The sequence below is a fragment of the Rhopilema esculentum genome, chromosome 10 (assembly GCF_057945365.1).
Source record: "Rhopilema esculentum isolate cy_ngs chromosome 10, ASM5794536v1, whole genome shotgun sequence".
Classification (NCBI taxonomy): domain Eukaryota; kingdom Metazoa; phylum Cnidaria; class Scyphozoa; order Rhizostomeae; family Rhizostomatidae; genus Rhopilema; species Rhopilema esculentum.
This window is the reverse complement of record NC_142824.1, coordinates 4453246-4472307: the sequence shown is the minus strand read 5'-3', so window position 1 is coordinate 4472307 and position 19062 is coordinate 4453246. Positions and strand designations below refer to the sequence as shown.

The 19062-nt window shown below is 35.6% G+C and overlaps 2 protein-coding genes across 3 annotated transcripts in view; one reads left to right on the top strand and one right to left on the bottom strand.

The window, feature by feature from the left end:
- Positions 1-40: 40 nt before the first annotated feature.
- Positions 41-19062, bottom strand: part of LOC135692414 (kinetochore-associated protein 1) — an 86419-nt gene continuing 67397 nt past the window's right edge. For both annotated transcript variants that reach the window (XM_065210526.2, XM_065210536.2), the window contains exons 69-71: positions 4601-4746; positions 3409-3517; positions 41-181 (exon numbers count right to left, since the gene is read on the bottom strand). In XM_065210526.2, the coding sequence (XP_065066598.2) occupies positions 95-181; positions 3409-3517; positions 4601-4746 (342 nt within the window). In that variant the 3' untranslated portion in view covers positions 41-94. The remainder of the gene's footprint in view (positions 182-3408; positions 3518-4600; positions 4747-19062) is intronic.
- Positions 9629-16965, top strand: LOC148959230 (homeobox protein Hox-D9-like). The gene is made up of 2 exons (XM_089110915.1): positions 9629-10378; positions 15417-16965. The coding sequence occupies exons 1-2, from the start codon at positions 10069-10071 to the stop codon at positions 15707-15709; spliced, it is 603 nt and encodes a 200-aa protein (XP_088967041.1). The 5' UTR covers positions 9629-10068; the 3' UTR covers positions 15710-16965.

Below are 19062 nucleotides of genomic sequence, written 5' to 3'. Positions count from 1 at the left end.
ATACCGTGAAAATATGCAATAAAACTCGTCTACATTGATACTGGTTTAGGTATTCAACTCTTCACAGCATGTAGAACTTGTAACAAAAATGGTATTAAATCTGGACAGAGTATTCATCATCGTCAAGTTGGGAAATGTATGGCAAAGCTTCCTCGAACAGGTTGTGATCTTGCAAATAAACCTGTAATGTAATGCAAGATAGATGAGTTAAATCTTTATAAACTTTTGGGTCGCGACAAGAAAAAACAGGCAAATCTAAAAAAACAACGAGGGCACTGAAAGATAAAATGCGATAACAACATAAGGATGGCATATATCATAATGCTGAAAAGAATACAAATCTCATATTGCTTAGAAGATACATATTATCTAAATAACACAGTGGGATTTCTGGTTAAATACTGGTATCGATCGCAAAACAACTGGACCTCAACAGTGAATTTCAGGATAGGTGGCAGCCACAAGAGAATGCAGCTAGCCTTCTAACTCATTGCAAGCAGTTGTTAATGGCAAAAGTTTATCGACATTGGGAAACAAGAAAGAAGGTACATCTGCTTGGATTGAAGTTTTTTAAATGAATGAGAGAAAGTGAATTATTTGCTGCTGATAAATACTGAACTTGAAGGGTGTATAAACATCTGCACGAAATGTTTCCATTTTCCCATACTTTCCATAAAGCCTTGTACATACTCATTCTACATACTTAAGAACATAAAGCTTTATATGCCGGATTCTTTAGAGAAGAGCTACAACCCGATATCAGGTTCTAGCTTTAACTGCAGAAAATAAGTTATAAATCATTTGTCACTTTTTGGAAGAGTCCAGTACTTGTTGTCTGCTATGGAGACTGCAGCATGGTAAATTTAATTTCAAACATTTTATCTTCCTATTCCCCTTCAAAACGGTTTCATATCTCAAAGTTTTGGTCTCTGTAGAAGGGAAGATAGCGACCAAATTCGTGGCAATTTATCGTTTATGTAAAAGGAAATCGACAGATATAAAAGCTGCTTTAGCCAACTGTCAATCAATATTAGCCTATCAATGAGCCTGTCAGTGGAATCGCGCTCACTGATTGGTCAATTTTTGATTGAAGATGGCTTAGGCCCCTTTAGCATCACTCGATTGCCTTTAAGGCTATCATTAAATTGTTATTTGTTATGCTGGGTTTGGAAGTGCGCTGCTAACAAATAAATTCCAAACGTACAGGCCTAGGTTAAGTAAGCAATACAAAATGTTCTATCCAGTCTGTAGAATGGTGCTTGGACCAATAAAATCATATGCATCAGCAAAATTTAAGTTTTGGCAATCAAAACTGTTATCCAGTTTTCAAGAAAAACGTTGCTTCCCTAGCTGAAGCATAAAAAGTGGAAGAACAATAAAACTAGTTTTTTTGTTACCAGGATAACAATTTTTGAACTGTTATAATTTCAAATAATTTAGCAGAAAAACACGGAAAATACTTAATGCCAAACTGACGCCTTAAGAATGGGTAGAGAAAGTAATTTTAGAAAGATATGCTCTGGAAGAGAAAAATTCTGAAAATGAACTTTTTGGACGAAACAATTCTGAAAAATGTACCCTGAGCAGTGAGTGGTATTCCATAATACTTGGTGTAATATTGAAAAACATCGGCTAATACAGGGTGCTTTATTTGCGAGATATCACTATCATCTTACAATCAGTTTAGATGATTTCTTATCCAATCATCAATGAAGTGATTCTTAATCACAATCAGTGATTTGCTGATTCAATCAATTGTGGAATGACTCATTGGAAATTTCGATGAATTATTCACGGAGTAGTTAAAACAATGATCAATAATCAACTTAGCAGACCTAACCAACTTTAAGATGTAAGAGTATTCAAGCAACTAAGATGTACTAGCATCGTCGTATCCCTATTACGTTCCATATAGTTAATCTTTCAATTCTACTCTTCTATTCTCGTCTTAACTGTTTCTCTATCTATTCTTTTCACCTGATAAAGATTACGTCGATAAACGTCGTACTAAATATTAATTTCGTGTACAAAGTCGTTATTTTATTGTATCAATTTTTGACGTAGAAGCTTTGTTATGTCTCAAACTACAGATTAACACAGTGGATACAGAAAGCTAGCTAGGCTTGTGCTCGCGTAGTTTGAAGCAAAAATCTTCCAAAGCAGCAACGGTGCACATGCCTGCATAAAGACGAAACTACCCCCAGCTACAACCACATGTTTGTAATTCTAATGCACCCTTATCTGTGGTCCCACAAAGCCAGCCTTAGAAGGAAAATTCCTTTGGGTCCAAGAAAGATCTTTTGGGCTTTGGTAGCTTGCCTCAAGAATTCTTGTGGAGAATATCAATACTATTTTATTTAGTTTTATGATAATTGTTTTCTTTATTGCATACTGGCAAAAATTTCAAAGTCTCCAGTAAGATTCTAATGATAGCAACACCACTAAGAGTTTTCTGCTGCCAGTCCCATTATAGAAACAAAATCGGTTCAAAACTTTTGGTTGGTTTGTGATGATGTCTCTAAATCGGCTGGTATTCAGAGTTTTATTTGTTCAATATGTAAAAACAGGTTTTGAATAGCCCTTAGAGCAACGATTGTCACTCAAGGAAATCAAGAATCATCTTCAGAATCGTCATCGCGAAAAAATCAATGATATTGCCAGGGCACTTGCAGCAAATTAATGTGTGTGCATGGTTCCTTTTCAATTTTATAAACAGGAACACTTTGGTATAAAAAGTATCGCGATTATTTTTCGTAGAAGAGCAATCTTGGTGCATTTCAATAATTCTCTTGAAATTAATCGATTTGAGCAAAATGAAAACTTTCTGATCAGCACGCGAACCTGAAAATCATTAAAACCAGTATCAAATTGCTGGTGCAAACGTCCCTCCTTTTAGTGGAATTCTCGTACCAATAACCTTTTCTCTAGAAAAGGTTCTCGCTTTTTTAGTGTGAATTCGAATGGAATTAGAACTACTTCTAAATGGCAAATTTCCAGACAGCAAAAACAAAAGTAAACGCGAAAGTCTGCATGACGGACCTCAAGGATTCGAAACTTGCTATTTTGAAAAAATTGGACAACAGCAGTACTAGCATTTCCTAGCAAAAAAGAATCGCTTGCAAATATCGACTTCCAAGCAAAAACGAATCGCATATAAATATTAACTGTTGTTACATAGTCTATCCCAGTGTACTCACATGTGCTCACAATCAGCTTCTGCACTTGCACTGGAAAGCAACCCACCCTGTTGTGCCTTATGGCTATCCATAAGAAAAGCATGGGAGTGATTATCAAAAATCATCAAGTTATTGGGGCAGGCACATTGTTTGGGTGTGTAATGATAGATTTTTGGGCCAGTGAGGTTCAAGTTGCCTTTGGAGAAAAAGTTACAGAATACGAAAAAATTACCATCAAACGTTGAATTCCCCTTAGTTCTGGAGCATTCTGTTTCTCAGTTGGCCCAGCAGCCATGTGCATTTTCTCGTACCAATTCACCAGCTGTATTGCATTTTTAATTCTAGAAAGAGGCAGGGGATCATCAAAAGAATTTGTAGAGCAAGAACAGTTATTTGACCGCACCACGTACAAGACACCAAACTTCGTCTTCTCACAGCAGGTTTTCTTAGTGAACGGTACAGAACAAATACGAGTATTCAACAACTTGCCATGAATTGAGTATTTGAGAACGAGCTAGCAGCGAATGCTTTGCATGAGAACATAAAGGAGACAAGTGACATGAAAGAAGATGCTGTCTAAACAAAGAATAATTCCCAGACACAGCTGCATACACTTTTCTTGAGTCAGATGCATGTGTGAAAATGCAATACTAGCTATAACTGCACGTGAACGAATAGATCATCTTGGAGTTCGCGACGCCATGATGGAATTTTATCGTTCTATAGCTAGTTCCAATCCCTCAGGTGGGGCAAACCGGCGAAAAATTCGTGGTGGATAGAGGCTGTTCTTTAATTTTTTTCAGCCGCTAAACCTCTTTAGAAAAGAGAAGAATAATTTAAGAACTAAAATCTACTTTTCATTGATTAACAATAGGCTTTGTTTGAGCTACAGAGGAATTTGAGCTACAAATCTCTATGATATAGGCCACTATTGTATTTATCGCGGATTTTGCCCAATTTGTGTCATGGCGTCGTGATCACTGAGATAGTCTATTAGAGCAGAGCAATCAATAAGGGGGTATCAATGAGAGTAAAACGATTTCGAATTGGACTTCAAACAAAATGCGCCAGTCAGTTTTTTGTGCGCAACGAAGAAGCCAGCGTCTACAACAATGTCATCACGAGACACTTACGCATGCGCTACGCGGAGTCATCTACGATGATTATAACATGGTAGCGCATGCAGTGGATAACTGTTCTTGTTTCTAGTTAACAAAGTACAAATCCAGAAAAGTAAAGGTGTTTCTAAACTTGTGTATAGGAGAAATCAGATGTCTGTTGGACATTTTGCCAGCTTTACGTCATCCTGAATTCATTTTTTGTGTAAAAAAGCTCTTCTAAATCGGTTGTTAAAACTCAGTATTAATACAGGTGACTGCAGTGAACATTCGTTTAAAGCCGAATTATAAAACAATATACCCCACCTGCCATTTCTAACTGCCTCCATAAGCAAGTCATTTAATTGATTAGAATCTGCAAGATAAGCAACGAATTTTTGGAAGAATGGAGAGCCGTGAATCTCCTTGAACATCTTGGTCTTGTTAATATAAGAGAATACCTCCTCTTGAACCTACGATTGAAAAAAATATCATAAAAAAGTCTGCCGTGCTTTAGTGAAGATATCAAACAACAGACAAACAAGTTTTCTCTGAATCCTAAAATTTGCTTCCTAAGATAAGAGCTATGTGCAAGTAGCCTCAATCAATTAGACACCTTCCAAAAAGTAACAGTTAACAAGCTCCGTTCCACAGCTGACGTCTGTGTGGAGGTTTTATTGTACGATCCATACTAAATTCATTTGACCTGAACTGATATATTGAGCAAAGAGGTCCATTAGTAAATCGAGTTCCTTTAATAAATATTATCAATTGCGGGTAATGTGTAAGAAAAGATATTCCGTGACAAGTTTAGACTCACTGAGAAAATAAGTACAAATAAGATTATGCTAACACGAGTTTTTAGCATCAATGCATATTAAAGGAATCCAACATAGAAACAAATCAAGCATATTCCTGAGTTAACAATTAAAATATTAATTTGAATTAGAACTGCACAGCTCCGAAAGAATAATTTTTAGACTTAAACTTATTATAAAGCTTTAAAAACTGGAATGACATTTATTACGACATTAGGAAGAATAAACTAAATAGATCTTAGAGAGTATCTATTGAGCCTGTGAATATATATAACCCTAGCCTGAGTCCTTGGTATAGCAAAGCAATAGTTTTTCATTGTTTTATTATCACCTAAAATGGTAAATAGGTTAAAATTTTTGCGATGAAAAAGATTCGCGTACAAATAAAGATAAGACGAAAAAAAGCTAAGCGTTAGTTTTGCTAAAAGGACAAATGGCAAATAGGAAACTCGCTGTTTTTATCGAATCTCGCGATAAAAAAACAATAAATTCATTTCATTTCAGGTTATTTCGTCTAGATATTTTTGTTTCCTGAGTCATTTTCTATTTATATTGTTTTGTTGCTCGTTTATTTATGCTGTTCCTGCTTTCTGTTAATAACTACATAAACTGCGTAGACTGAAGTACTCAAAAAGCGGAACCTAAGGGAGTTTAAGCTGCTAATTTGGGCCTAAGTTCAAAAACGGGTCGAAGGAACACATATCGTATATTGAAACACATATTGATTCCAAAGTAAGACATGATAATCCACCAACCCGCCCACCCGTTTCTCCAGCGATATCAAAGTATTATGATAAGTGACTGGGAACCAACTACGCCCAGGATCGCTTGTCTGCCTTATTGCAATGGTTGGTTTCTTTCACTGCATAGCTTCTAAGCACTATACACTTGATTGTATTGACAAGTTTACAATACTGCAATTCGTTGAGACGAACGATTAACAAAGTGAGTGAAAGCTAGATCGATCAGCAAAAACAAATAATGTCCTTGAGTGGACCTCAGATTTAGCTGAGTTTATATATGATTCTAATCAAAAGAAATCTTCCAAATTATAATTTGCTTCCAACATTCATATTTCTTTAAGTGATAGGGAAACTTATAAAACACAATCTATCTAATTTAAACATGCAAGTGTAAAAATTTCATTTTAATCTATTTTAGACTAGCTCAAAGCAGAAAACTACTTTCGTGTATAAATTTTACTACTTCAAGAAGCTTTAGTCTAAATCACAGGGCAGTCTCGATAAGCGTAACAGATGCTTTCCATAACATGATTTTGAATACAATTTACTTCTGTGGTAACAATGGTGCAGTATGAAGGGAAAAATTAACAGTAAACAAAACATCCCTCCTAGGATGATTGAGAAAAATCAATTTATGTGCGGTAAAAGGCATCGAAAGCTGATGCCCGTGAATGAATTGGTCTTTGTTGTTAAAAAGAAAGGCAGGCACTGGAATGCTATGCTGACGAATATATTGCGTAGGTTAAATATTCGCTCAATATCCTTCTTACACACTCTAATAATACACTCTAGTAACATCTCAGTTTACTGTTGTCATTCTGCCATTAGTACTTGTTTCGTGTGGAAAAGACATAAAATTACAAATATTGTTGTTGTTGTTGTTGTTGTTGTTATTGTATTTGTTGTGGTCTGGGAAAAGAGGAAAGGCAAAATGGTCGCGCAAATTTGCATTTGCGTAGGCCGCACAGCCAAGCCAAGTTTGGTCTCCTGCCAACTGTCTGACTGTAAACTGGCTGTTGCTACGTTCAACGAAAAACAACTGTTGACACGAAGGTTAACAATGGTGAAAAAAGATTTATCGCGCATATAGGAATCATTCATTTGAGTTAACTTTTTAACCTTACTTAGAAAACTAAGGAGAAATCATGTAATAACACGCCTCTAAAGCAAATTAATCAGTGTATGTACAAGGGATATGTCTGATTTAAACTAGGATCAGCAAGAAAAACAAAGCACCGTTGAAATTGGAAGAAGCTAGGCCCACTTAATCCCACGTTTGTACAGTATATATTCCAATATTCATAACTTTATTCATTGAGCGAAAAGCGACTTTACACCAGCTGTTGTGCGAAAGTGAGCTATTTCGGAGAAAAGCAAACATTCGATCACGGTGAACGTCCTATTTGGGATTTCCTACATAAACCGAGACCTACCATGGTGAATGGTTAAAGATTGGTTGGTTAAGGCTGGGGCTCAACAACACAGTAGTGCGAGTTTTGTGTCACGTTCAACCCACATAATGGTCAGCGCGAAAGATTAGCCGGGTTGGGGTTTTAGTCAAGTCTCTAACGGGCGAATAGGATCGCTAACACGAATTTAAAGTGGATATCTGTTCTGGCAAACTCCTCTTATATAATAACCCTGATTTTAAACCACACGCTGCGCGAAACAACGCGAGGAAAAGACATATCACCGTAAACAAACTTTTCGCATTTCTGAAGCCGTAGGTGACACTTGCTAGCAATGAAGTTTCACTTTCCAATGGTTGCCTGGTATTCTAATCTACATATCATGTCGTTAGGAAGAAGGAAATAAATTGACGATTTAAGCGCATCTTAATCCAAGTCGCTGTCATTTAAACATTGGTTTGAAAACGATTAACATTGAAATAAAAAATTGTTTAAAAATGGCAAAAAACTTTAAGAATCTTCCTAGGTTTTGTCACAAAACAGTTCATGCTTATAGATTATCTTTGCCGGAATCCTCTTCTACACCTTCAAAGACCAATCCTTGTAAAAAGGTGTTGCTGCCAGGCATTTACCCTTCAAATTTCAGAGGGAACTTTGTTTGAATATTTTCCCTTTATCTAGCATTTTGACTATACTATATAAAATATATTTTCATGTTAGTTTAGCAATAGTTTCGTTAACATGAAGCAATAATAGATTTAATTTGGAAAGTTTTGGTTGCATACATTGCAAGCACCTTGGTTGAACTTCATAAGTTTGGACCAAAAATGCCGATAGAGTTTATACCACAATTGTCCTTTTAACCCAAAGCACAAAAATATCATTTCATTTGGAATTATAGGATATTTATTTTAGGAGGAAAAATCTCACGAGGCTTGACTCAGCTTGCATATAGTTTGGTAAACTTCAAAGGCCAACAGAATGAACTGAATTGTGGTTAATTCGGCAGCCAAGAGGTTACATAAATTCAGCCGACACCCCGAGCCAATCTATTCGTGAAAAAGGGATTTGGAATTCATAGAACAATTTTAAGATGAAAAAAATTTTCAGAGAAAAAACTGACACTTTTCAGAGTACCAAATGCCAGAAAAATATTCAAAATTTGAAAGCCTAAATTCATACCCAGGTGTGAATAAAAATTTAAAGTCGAGGTATTTAACTGCTGATCTTAATACTTCGAGAAGCATTAAGAAGCGGAGAAATAGTATACAAACGCTGCTCTGTGAAATCCTCTAAGTTTCGCAGCACAAAAACGTTGTTAGGGAGATGGTGCAGAGAAGCGGCTTGCAAGTCAATTTACCCGGATCTTCAGGGTCCCTTAATGAAAAACTTATAATAATCGAAATCTTCCTTTCGGTATTGTTTTGATGCAAAGAAAGTCCACACAAGAACGGCATTAAAATGTTAAAGATCAATATTACTCTTGGCTCTTTTCCATTCTCAACTATAATTTGGAAAATATTATACTGGATGTGGAAATTCAAAATAGATAAAAAAACATTCAGGCTTCAAAACGTTCAGAATGAGTGCATCAGGATCAGCGTGCGGAGAGTTGCAATCCCAATAGCTGTTAAAGGATTACTAAAAGTGTAGAAAAAGTTTTCTACATACAAATAGTGCGTCGTTTTCTTTTTTATACCGCATAAATCGACAAGGATGGATTTATTTTGTTGGCTTACACCGTTAAATCACTAATAAATTTGAACACCTTTCTCAATCGATTTTGCTCCAAAAATTAGGACACAAAACAAATGGCGGCTAAATTCAGTGAATTATTTTGATGACATAACTAAACTTCATAAAGAGATAATTCGCCACTTCGAGTGCAAACATAATCCCCTGTGTGGAAAGAGGAAAGACCTTAATCTTCTTTTCCAAATTTACAGTTTAAATTGGAGAAATGAATATTTAATGGGAGCGAAATTATAAGAAAAAATGATCGGGATGATAGCAAGCATTTTTTTTAAACATAAATAATGTATATTAAGGAAAATGATCTTTTCCGATGCACATTGTATAACCACATGAAACCCCAGTTTAAAAACTGAGTTTCAATTCACATTGAACTGATTGTATAAGCATACACAATGACACGTTATAGCAAAGGATGTAAGGTTTTAAGGGTATTCCTTCCAGATTAAGAAAAGCTTAGAAAGACCAATGGCGCGGCTATCACACTAAAATAACGATTTAAAACTTTGGTAACTAAAATGACTTATTCTTCTTGCTGATGACTGTTTTATTTAACTGTAAAAAAACAAGAAAATGAAGGATAAAAGACTTGAATACCTGCAATTCAGGCAAGAATGATGTACCTAGATTTTACATGGAAACAGATTGACATGAAAAGTAAAAAATAGATCACGCGAACATAAGCCACGATCTGTGCACTTATTCATTGGCCATTTGTATAGATTACATTGGCTGGAGAAAAAAACATGTATCAACTGGTTTCAAAATGTTGAAAAAATGTTGTCGTTGTTGCCGCGGACAGTTACGTTTGCTTTTGCTTTGTTGAGGATTGTTATGCAAAAGAGATTCAACCCAATGCGAGGCGGTGCAAACCAAAGACAATTTATGATGTCAGAACTATGTCAAACCATCACTCTAGCAAATATTACAAAATCAAACAGGCGGTTTGGCTTTGAGTTCTGACTTGTGTGTTGAGGTTTAATCCAGTTTACTTATATATATAGGGTAAATCTGTTGTAACGCGGTAATTGCAGATTGGCATTTAACAATATTCATCGGTTACGAAGTGCACGATGATGAATAGCTGTCGATGTATAGCGTGTTATTCCTCGCCATCTTTGTGTTACCGTGAGTTGCCGTACTGTCACTGCGAGACCGTGCACTATACTCGAGTGCCTCAAGTAATTAACCCTATACGCACGCGCCCCGTTCTTTACAAAGCACCTGTGGCCACAATAGCTCTTCCACAGTCGATTTTGATGCGAAACAGTGAGAGGAGTATCCCACAAAGCACGCCCCGAGCAGGGCAAACGAAACTCAAATTCGGCATTGACTCCATACTTGGCAAAGATACGAGCGAGTCCGTACGTCAAGACCATTTAGGTGAGTACCATTGGCTTAGCAGGACTTTTTCACTTTTCACTTTTTGGTTATCATATGTCATCACTTAAGATAAATTATATTAAATTAAGACTAATTTTAACAAGCGAACGGTTGGTTATAAAGAGATGTATAAGTAGCATTTTCTCGTTGACAACAGGTCCTAATAATTCATTAGCTGTATTTAGTCGTCACACAGGTAGGTAACCCTCAGAGCAGTGATTTAACACGATTTCAGGGTGTTTTAATGACTGCTATCTGAAACCAGCTAATGCTGGGAGAATGTCATTACATTATCAGCTTTAACGATCAAGCATGACAATGAGATTTCAATCGCAACACATGTCTGTTACTCGAGAAGTTAGTGGTCCTTATTCTTTGACAAAGAACGAAAAAACCTATTAACTTATAAAATAGCAAAATGAAGTGCTAGCAGAAACTTTATCTAACCACAAAAGAATCACTAAAGTGTCATTTTAACCATTGAATATTGATATGGAGAACATGGAATAGTTATCGAAAGGTAGATCAGAAAGAAGAATTGGTCCATGGTCTGAAAGCTGCGTGGCAAGATAGAGATAAAACGAGCATTTTGTATCAAAAACTAGCCCATTCTTGCTAAATTTGATCGCTTCTGCAAGCTTCAAGAAAATAAGAACCTTGAAAAATCAATGAAGGCTTTACATAGTTTGACCATCAGATCTTCACCGTCTTAAAGAGACAATGACGGTGACTTTAAAATAATTTAAGGAAATAAAAATTGACAGAAATACGTGGGTATCTCCAGTTTTTTATCTTTGTTTAGACCATGATTACTTATACCAGTAGCTAGAGGGCATGAGCCAAGGCCTAGTTGAAATAAAAATAACTCTGAATTAACCTTCTGATCACCATGAAGAATCATACACTCGAGAACAAGATGCTTTTATCTGACAATGCAAGCAATGATTTCAGGGACCGAAAACGCCCGGAGGAACTTGTCTAGAAAAGCCATTTTAGGACAATAACGATAATCAGAGCAGTGGAAAAAGGCAGCAAAACTTTGCGTTTGTAAATGGTTAAGAGGTTGTTGTCACTCTAAAGAAATGGGCGATTATGCCTCTAGGACCTACTTTGGGTATAGATAAGCAAATGCATAAAGCTCACATGCCACAGCAGGAATTATGTACCGTACGTGTACCAGGTAATTATACAAAAAGGTGCAGCAATTGACTTTTGGAACACTGTGTTGTATTATGCAAGGAATATGTACCTTACAGTTAAAAGGTCCATAAACTAGGTGACGGAATCTAACCTTTCTGGACGTAGACATGTCAAACAGGAATGAAAAAAAGAATCATTGTATACCAGATAATAGTAACGAAAGAAGTATTTGGTCATTAAAAAGGGTTGGAAAGAAAAGAAAAGGTATATTCACATAGATATTACTTTGTTAGCCCCATTAACATAAATTCAGTTATTGCTCAACCAACACTACCTGCGTTGCACTATTATCGCAGGCGCTAAGATGTTATTTGCCAGGACATGTGACAACGGGCGTTGCTTTTAGTACGCAAAAAAATCGATGATGTAATCCATTATTATTTGAAAACAACGCCTTAGTTACCCAGCTTTTGTCTGACTTGAAATGTGGAAAAGATGAATTGAAACCAAATGTAACAAATAAGAAGCAAATGCACGTTTTGTCGATAGATGATAAAATATGAAGGAAATATCCCACATGATGTAGGCTACACCCGACATTTCGACTTCTGCTCGCATTTCTTTCGCCAACCACTAGATTTCGTTCAAAGATATTGGTCTCAAAAACAAGTCATCGATTTAAACTAAAAGGGCTATTTAAGGTGATTGAAAATCATATGACTGCACTCTTCTGTAATTTTAACAGAAGTTTTTAAACGTAGAAGAGAAATGGCAAAAAATTAGTGAAAACTCTCTGCTGTAGTAAAGATATAATGTAAAGTTCTCTCGAAGCTCTTGTTGGCTATGGATATCAAAAACAGAGAGCAGGAAAATAATTTGCAGTAGCAAATGTTTTACTATAAATCAGTAATATTATAATACATTATACAATATCAGAGTACTTTAGTGTTATTATTTTGAAACAAAGTGACAATATACGAAATTAAATTAAATATAGAACAACTCCCTTTAATTTGAGAAAAGAGTTTGAAAATTAAAGAAAATAAGAAAATAGGTTGAATATGAGATTTTTTCTTTATTTAGTACCCAGTTAAAGTGATAATTGTTCGGGGGACGTTCGGAATTAGGTTTATATAGAAAAGAATAGTTTTGCTGCGATGAATTGTACCAGCAATATGAATGCCATCTATGTAGAAAGACGTCCTCTGATTTGATGCTCAAAAAAACGAAATAACGAGGTATCATGGTTAATGTTCTGATTTTTTATTTCATTGGTGATAAATTCTAATTTTCAAGATTCTCACTGTAGTAATTTCTTCTGTATTTCATAGCCATTAGAACTTATATGAAATTCTTTTTCACTTCAAAAGTCGTCCGCTTTAGTAAGAAGTAGTCTTTATTTTTCAGCAAATGACAGTCTAGGATAAGGAGCTATCAAGATCTGTTAGAATGTTCAGCATTCTTGTAACAAAGCTGAAAATTATGCTTCGCTATTGATTATAAAAATCGGCAACGTCAGATCTGCTGGAGTTCGATGATGTTTAAAAAAAATTATCAAGGCCAGGGAAGCAATTTTTAAAAAGGGGAATAAAATACGCAATGAGTAATTGAGTTAGTGCTCTTTCAAGTTTTCCTTAGGTCGAAATTGTTGGTAATGTCATGTAACGATGCTTCAGTAATGCCATGACTAGTTAACGAAGATGTTTTACGAAATGCATAAAACCAAGGATTATAGAAGTGAAACTTGCTGGATTGGTATTTTGAGTTACAGACCAGAGCGTAAAGAAATTAAAAAGAAGCTGAAAAAAATAAAAAAATGCACGACACAGAGCAAATAGCCGAAACCAAATGATGAAAACCAAAGGAAACTGCACTTTCCTGAAAAATAGCAAAAATTGAGAACTTTGGGTGAGAAACTTGTGTAAAACGTAAGTAGGGATATTCCAGTTGAAAAAGACAGTCGTGGATGTAACATTGCTCCAAAAAACTTTTTACAATCCTTTTCTGACAAATTCAAGATTGGTTTGATTTGAATGGATTTGCACGAAATTATTGCACAGTGACTGGCTTCAAAGGTACTGCACTACTGCGCAAAACATGATGAGTGCAGTGAAGCTACTGCAGCGCATGACGAAGAATATTTATTGAATGAAACAAAAATTGAGCGAACAGAATTTTGAGTTGGTATACTCTATTCTTAAAAAAAAACAGCTCTCCAGCCAAGGTAAAACGATGGCCCACCAGAGTAATTGTTCCTTTGCTATTCTTGGATTAAAAGCCCTTACCACCGTGATTCTATTGTTTTTGGGAAAAGCTTCTTCGTCGAAAAAAATGTAAAAAGATTTCGAGCTTACGTTGGTTACTTATTAAAGAGACAGATTAGGATTTGGGCGAATGTGCCATTTTATTTCGTTCCGCCCCAAAATTTCGTCTTTCTCCTTTACCTTTTTCTAGAATTTAATAGCAAGCTCCTTTACAATTTTTCAATGACAAGCAGTGTTATTCCTGTTTTTCATAGAAAAAGGTTTTCATATAACCGTCAAGTAGCAAGCAGCAGTAAATACTTAAGGAAAGCGATCTTACCAAGAAAATTGCAGTAGCGCATTGCATACGATGGGAAAAGGGGGGCAGTCTGATGGCGCGTTTAAATGCATGAAAGACTAGCTAAAGCTTTGCAGCAATGTAATTAAGACAGCTATTTTAGCAAGGTAATGGCAACTGACGGTAGAAAACGCCGATTACGACACTGAGCCCTGTTTATTACCAGCCTCTCGATATTACGAATTGAAAGAATGGTCACTTGGAATTCCCGTTAACACGCAATATTTTCATGGGTGCCTACAAAATTGGGATTAGCAAGGTTCCACAGTTTATACGAAGACGCGTCTTCAAATTGTTTATGCCAGCTCTTACTAATGTTGTTCCTGGTAAAGGAACCCATTCTTTAGAGCTCTTTATCAACATGAGTTTTAATAAAAGGCTGTTATTGGAATGGCTAAAACAAAGGGATCATTTATGATTTTGAGATACATTTTCGGCTTGCTAAGGGCTTATGACACGTGGAATGAGTTTATGACTTCATAACAAAATGAGTAGCAGTTTTTATTGAGATAATCTACGTTTTAACAAATTTCAGACTGGTTATTTAACAAGCAAATGTAAGGGTGTGGTGATATTCCAATTGGTTTAAAAATGTACACAGTTTATGAAAATATAGCATGAGCTTCGTTTCAATAATAAGAAATATTTAAATTTGAAAAAATCCATCTGATAAAATCTCGGTTTAATAATCTCGATCCACCAGACATTCAAAGACAAATTAGGATTAGTTAGAATTCAAAGCGCAACTTGCCGACCTTCTAATTTCACTTGACTATTCAAAGGCACTTTCTATGCTCTAAAAATGCAGATATCTAAAGAAAACAACAGTAACTATATCAATGTTCCTTCTTGCACAATATCTCTGGTTTGATAGTAAACTAAGTAACAGAATTGAAATTTCTAGAAATTTAGTGAACATTCTCTAATAAGAACTCTGCTAATTAAAATGTGATTAAATAGATAGGTGATTCGCTTCCTGTCCCGGTTACGCTATCAGAAAAGATAACGCTTGTTCATTTTGTATGCTGCAGTCAGTAAGAGAAGGAATGCTGAATTAGCACTAGTAAGAAGAAAACGAAATGTAGCAAAATATCACTTGAATAAAAATAAGAGCTTTGCATTGCATGTAAAAAGACAGTAAGTAGATTTTGGCACAGGTGATTGCATGTCTGGAAACAGGCAAAAAGCTTTGCTTTCAAGCAATAAAATTTTTTCTTGAATGCTTGTTCACTCTCAAACATGTAACGTCTTTCGCTCAGACTCTCGGTGAAGCAATTGTAATGAATCTTTCTTCTAGAATCCTCAACGACCAAACTGCAACATGATGTTATGCAGCCTAAATACACCAAACACTCGAAGGTGATGCCTCCGAAAAGAGCAGTGTTTTCAGATTACCAGAGAAGGCAGCTGGAAGTAGAGTTCTTGGCTCATAAATACATAAGTAAGCAGGAAAGGAGGTTGCTGGCGAAGCGTTTAGAACTTTCTGAGTCCCAAGTTCGAATTTGGTTTCAAAACCGAAGAATGAAATGGAGAAACAGGCAAGAAAGAGAAATGATGAGGAGACAAAGAGCCAACCCTCTTAAACCTTAAGGATGTCATCACAATCCGTAAATTTAACTAATAATTGTGACGAAAAGCAATCGCTTTGTAGTTGCAGCGAAAGAGATATTTTAAATGACTACGCACCAATATCATATCTCATTGGTAAGGTAAATGGCAAGACAGAAGCCGGTGGAGGAAAGTAAGAATGGTCAAAGACGAAGAAAGGGAGATGACGTATATATATATATTTATATATATATTAGATAAAAAAGGAAATTATATCTTTGCACGGACAGAAAATAAAGATGTAAATTTAGTAAATATGGTTCGTGTTTCAGTTAATAGTGATACGTTAAAGGCAGAATAACAAAAACATAAAGTTTTTTATCAGCAGTTTAACTGTGAATTTAGGTACAGTTGTGCGATGGTCATCGCTTCCACGAAAAGCGAGGACGAATATTAATTATCGTAAATGGGTCCATAGTCTTGAAATCTGTAATATCAAAACCTTGAAGAATGCAGATAGATTTAGACTTGCAAGGAATTATATCTGGCAGGGCAAAAATCTACTTTTAAATGCAAAGAAAAGGTAGATGTGATGTTGATATGTCTCGTCTAGATAACTTCCATATGAAGTGTATTGAAATATAATATGCAATAACAGAAAAACTCGTATTCTGTAGATTTTATAGAAAATAATATGTTGGAAAACAATCCTTGCAGTGAATAAATGTTCTAGTAAAACGAAGTTAATGGAACATTCTTAACTCACAGTAGTAATCCTGCATTCATCATACCTGGAATCAGCAATTCATGGGTGAATTAACCTGGAAGATCTTGATAAATTTGTCTGGCGTTTACAGCTTACTCCGTTATTAAGTCCTTTCGTTTTAGAAAGGGTGCACGGTAATGCAATGGTTTCATAAATATCTGACGGCTCAATTGAGGCTGTCATCTGCATGTCCCAAAATAATATGATATTTGCTTAGAGAATGAATCCAAACCTTTTTATCAATGAGTAGTTTACATTTTCAGTCAGTCTTTAAGTTCCTCGTCCCCCTCTATATTTTCCAATTGCTCTATCTTTCACCCCCAACCCCTCTTTGTTTTCCCACTACATCGCTCACAGCAGTTCGATGACAGGTTCAGAGAAAAAGGTTTAAGCTGCGTTGTATCGAATGTAGTGTACAAATATATTCCCAACAGATTTTATCATTGTAAGGGCATAACAAAGATTGTAAGTTTAGAAATAGATGTTATTTTGTGATATTGTCGGTTTTAACGTAAATAAAATGAAAACTAAAGCTTTCAGTGTTTCTCTGTTTCCAAACTAGATTATCATATTAATGTATGAATTGACGTTTCGTTATTCCTGGAAGACTGGACAATATAATACCATATGACGCTTTATAAGCTGGTGCCGTGGTGTCAAACTCTAGGTAAGTTAGGCCATAATACAATCCAATGTGGCCCACGAAATCACCACATATACTTGATATTGGCCCCTCGGTATATAAAGCTCACCCCGGTATATTGGCCCCTGTCACAAAGAAATTTTGTTTAAAAGCTTGTTTTCTTCATTTGCTTCATCATTTGTCTTTAAATTCTATTTTGATTTTTGAAAACGCAGCTTGATAAAAAAGAGGATAACCAGTGCGGTGACAAGGAGAGACAAATTTTTAAATTATATTTCAACATCTTTTTATATGGTTTACGAATTCAGTGAGACATTCCAGTTACAAATCCAGGTGTGACATAATCAGCAGTTCGAAGTTTTTATGCTGCATATATTTTCAGTTGTATCCAAAGTCAAATTTCTGTTTTCAGGAATCTTTACTTTGATATGTAAATATAAAAATTTTATATGCAATGTGAAAATATTTAAAAATTTGAAAATATTTTTTTAAGAAGAAAATATTGTTTCTTGCTCAAATCATGCAAAAAACTACGAAAGTATACAACACTTTCTTTTCGTAAACCTTTTACATCGCAATGTTTTTTATTCTATTTTATATACATTTTAAATGCAATGACTTTTTATGAGAGGTTATTAAAAGCAAATGTGTCTCTTATTATGATATTTTTGCGGAAAATTAGTAATTGTCTTATACCATAGCATTTAGTTGGTTGACCGGCGAGCCTTGAATAATTGGGGTAAGGGGCTCATGTCCCTGTAAATTGATGGATGGGGATAGCTTTGTGAGTTGGTCACCAATGTTTATTTCCGGACATGTGTTAATGCCTTGCAATCGTGTTTATGTAAACAAACAATACAATCGCAGCTAAACTATAAATATCCTGGATACGGGCTTTCTATCTATGTTCTAGTCCAGTAGAATAACTCAGCTTCATTCAGTCCACCAAGACAGACATTATGATCAATGAGAGATATTTCCGGTCTCATTCGAAGATGAATATAAATGAAAAGTCTGTAATTATCTGATGGCCAATGCTTCGAATCGACCAAATATCTGTTACAGTAATAACCAATTATAATTGTAAGCAAAAGAACTTTGACGATGAGGTTCGTCAACCAATACTCAAAAACCGTTAATACAGGTAAATAAAACTTCCCCTACAGACCCCAACTCATCAAGGGCAAGCCAAGTTCGAAACTTGCATCCATTTTGAGTAACACTCAAATCTATATGAAATTGTCTAGTTTCAATACTCTTCGTCCTGATAGTCATAAATTAGCATGATTAATTATTTCAAGCAAAGGGTTAGGGTTAGGGTTAGGGTTAGGGTTAGGGTTAGGTTTAGGGTTAGGGTTGGGTTAGGTTTAGGGTTAGGTTTAGGGTGAACTAATTACGGTCGAGCAGCATGGAAACTAGACAGCTCTGATCTATACTCGCAGCTAAAATCATCCTCACTCGATTCTCAAAACAGATTGTCCTGCTATTGGGTAGAAACTGTAAAATTTTGCTAGCAGCTTTGTTTGATTTCAAATTTGCACTTGGAGAGTCAATTTACTGGATGCTTCAGTAGCCAAAATCACATATATTTTGCTACCAGGATAAAAGTAATGTTGCGAAACCCAATGAAAAAGCTTTTCACACTTAGTAATTTAATTGACGAACATAGTAATTTAATAATGAAAAAGTTAATAAGATCTAGCTGTGAATCTTCGGTTATTTTCATGGTTATACGCACGTCTTCCAGAAACCAATTCAAAAACTTTAACAAAGAAGGAACATGATAACATTCTGTCAAACTGTGGCTGCAAGCACATGAAACAATATGGAAATAGGAAAGGAACAGTAAACAGTCACATAATTGCTGCTGAAAGTAAACTAGAAGTTGAAGCGGCTAAGCGGCAACAGTTGACGTTATTTTCAACGCCCGAGGGCCGTGAAATCCGACTGGAATTCACATAAAGTTATTTTGGAATTAAGATTACC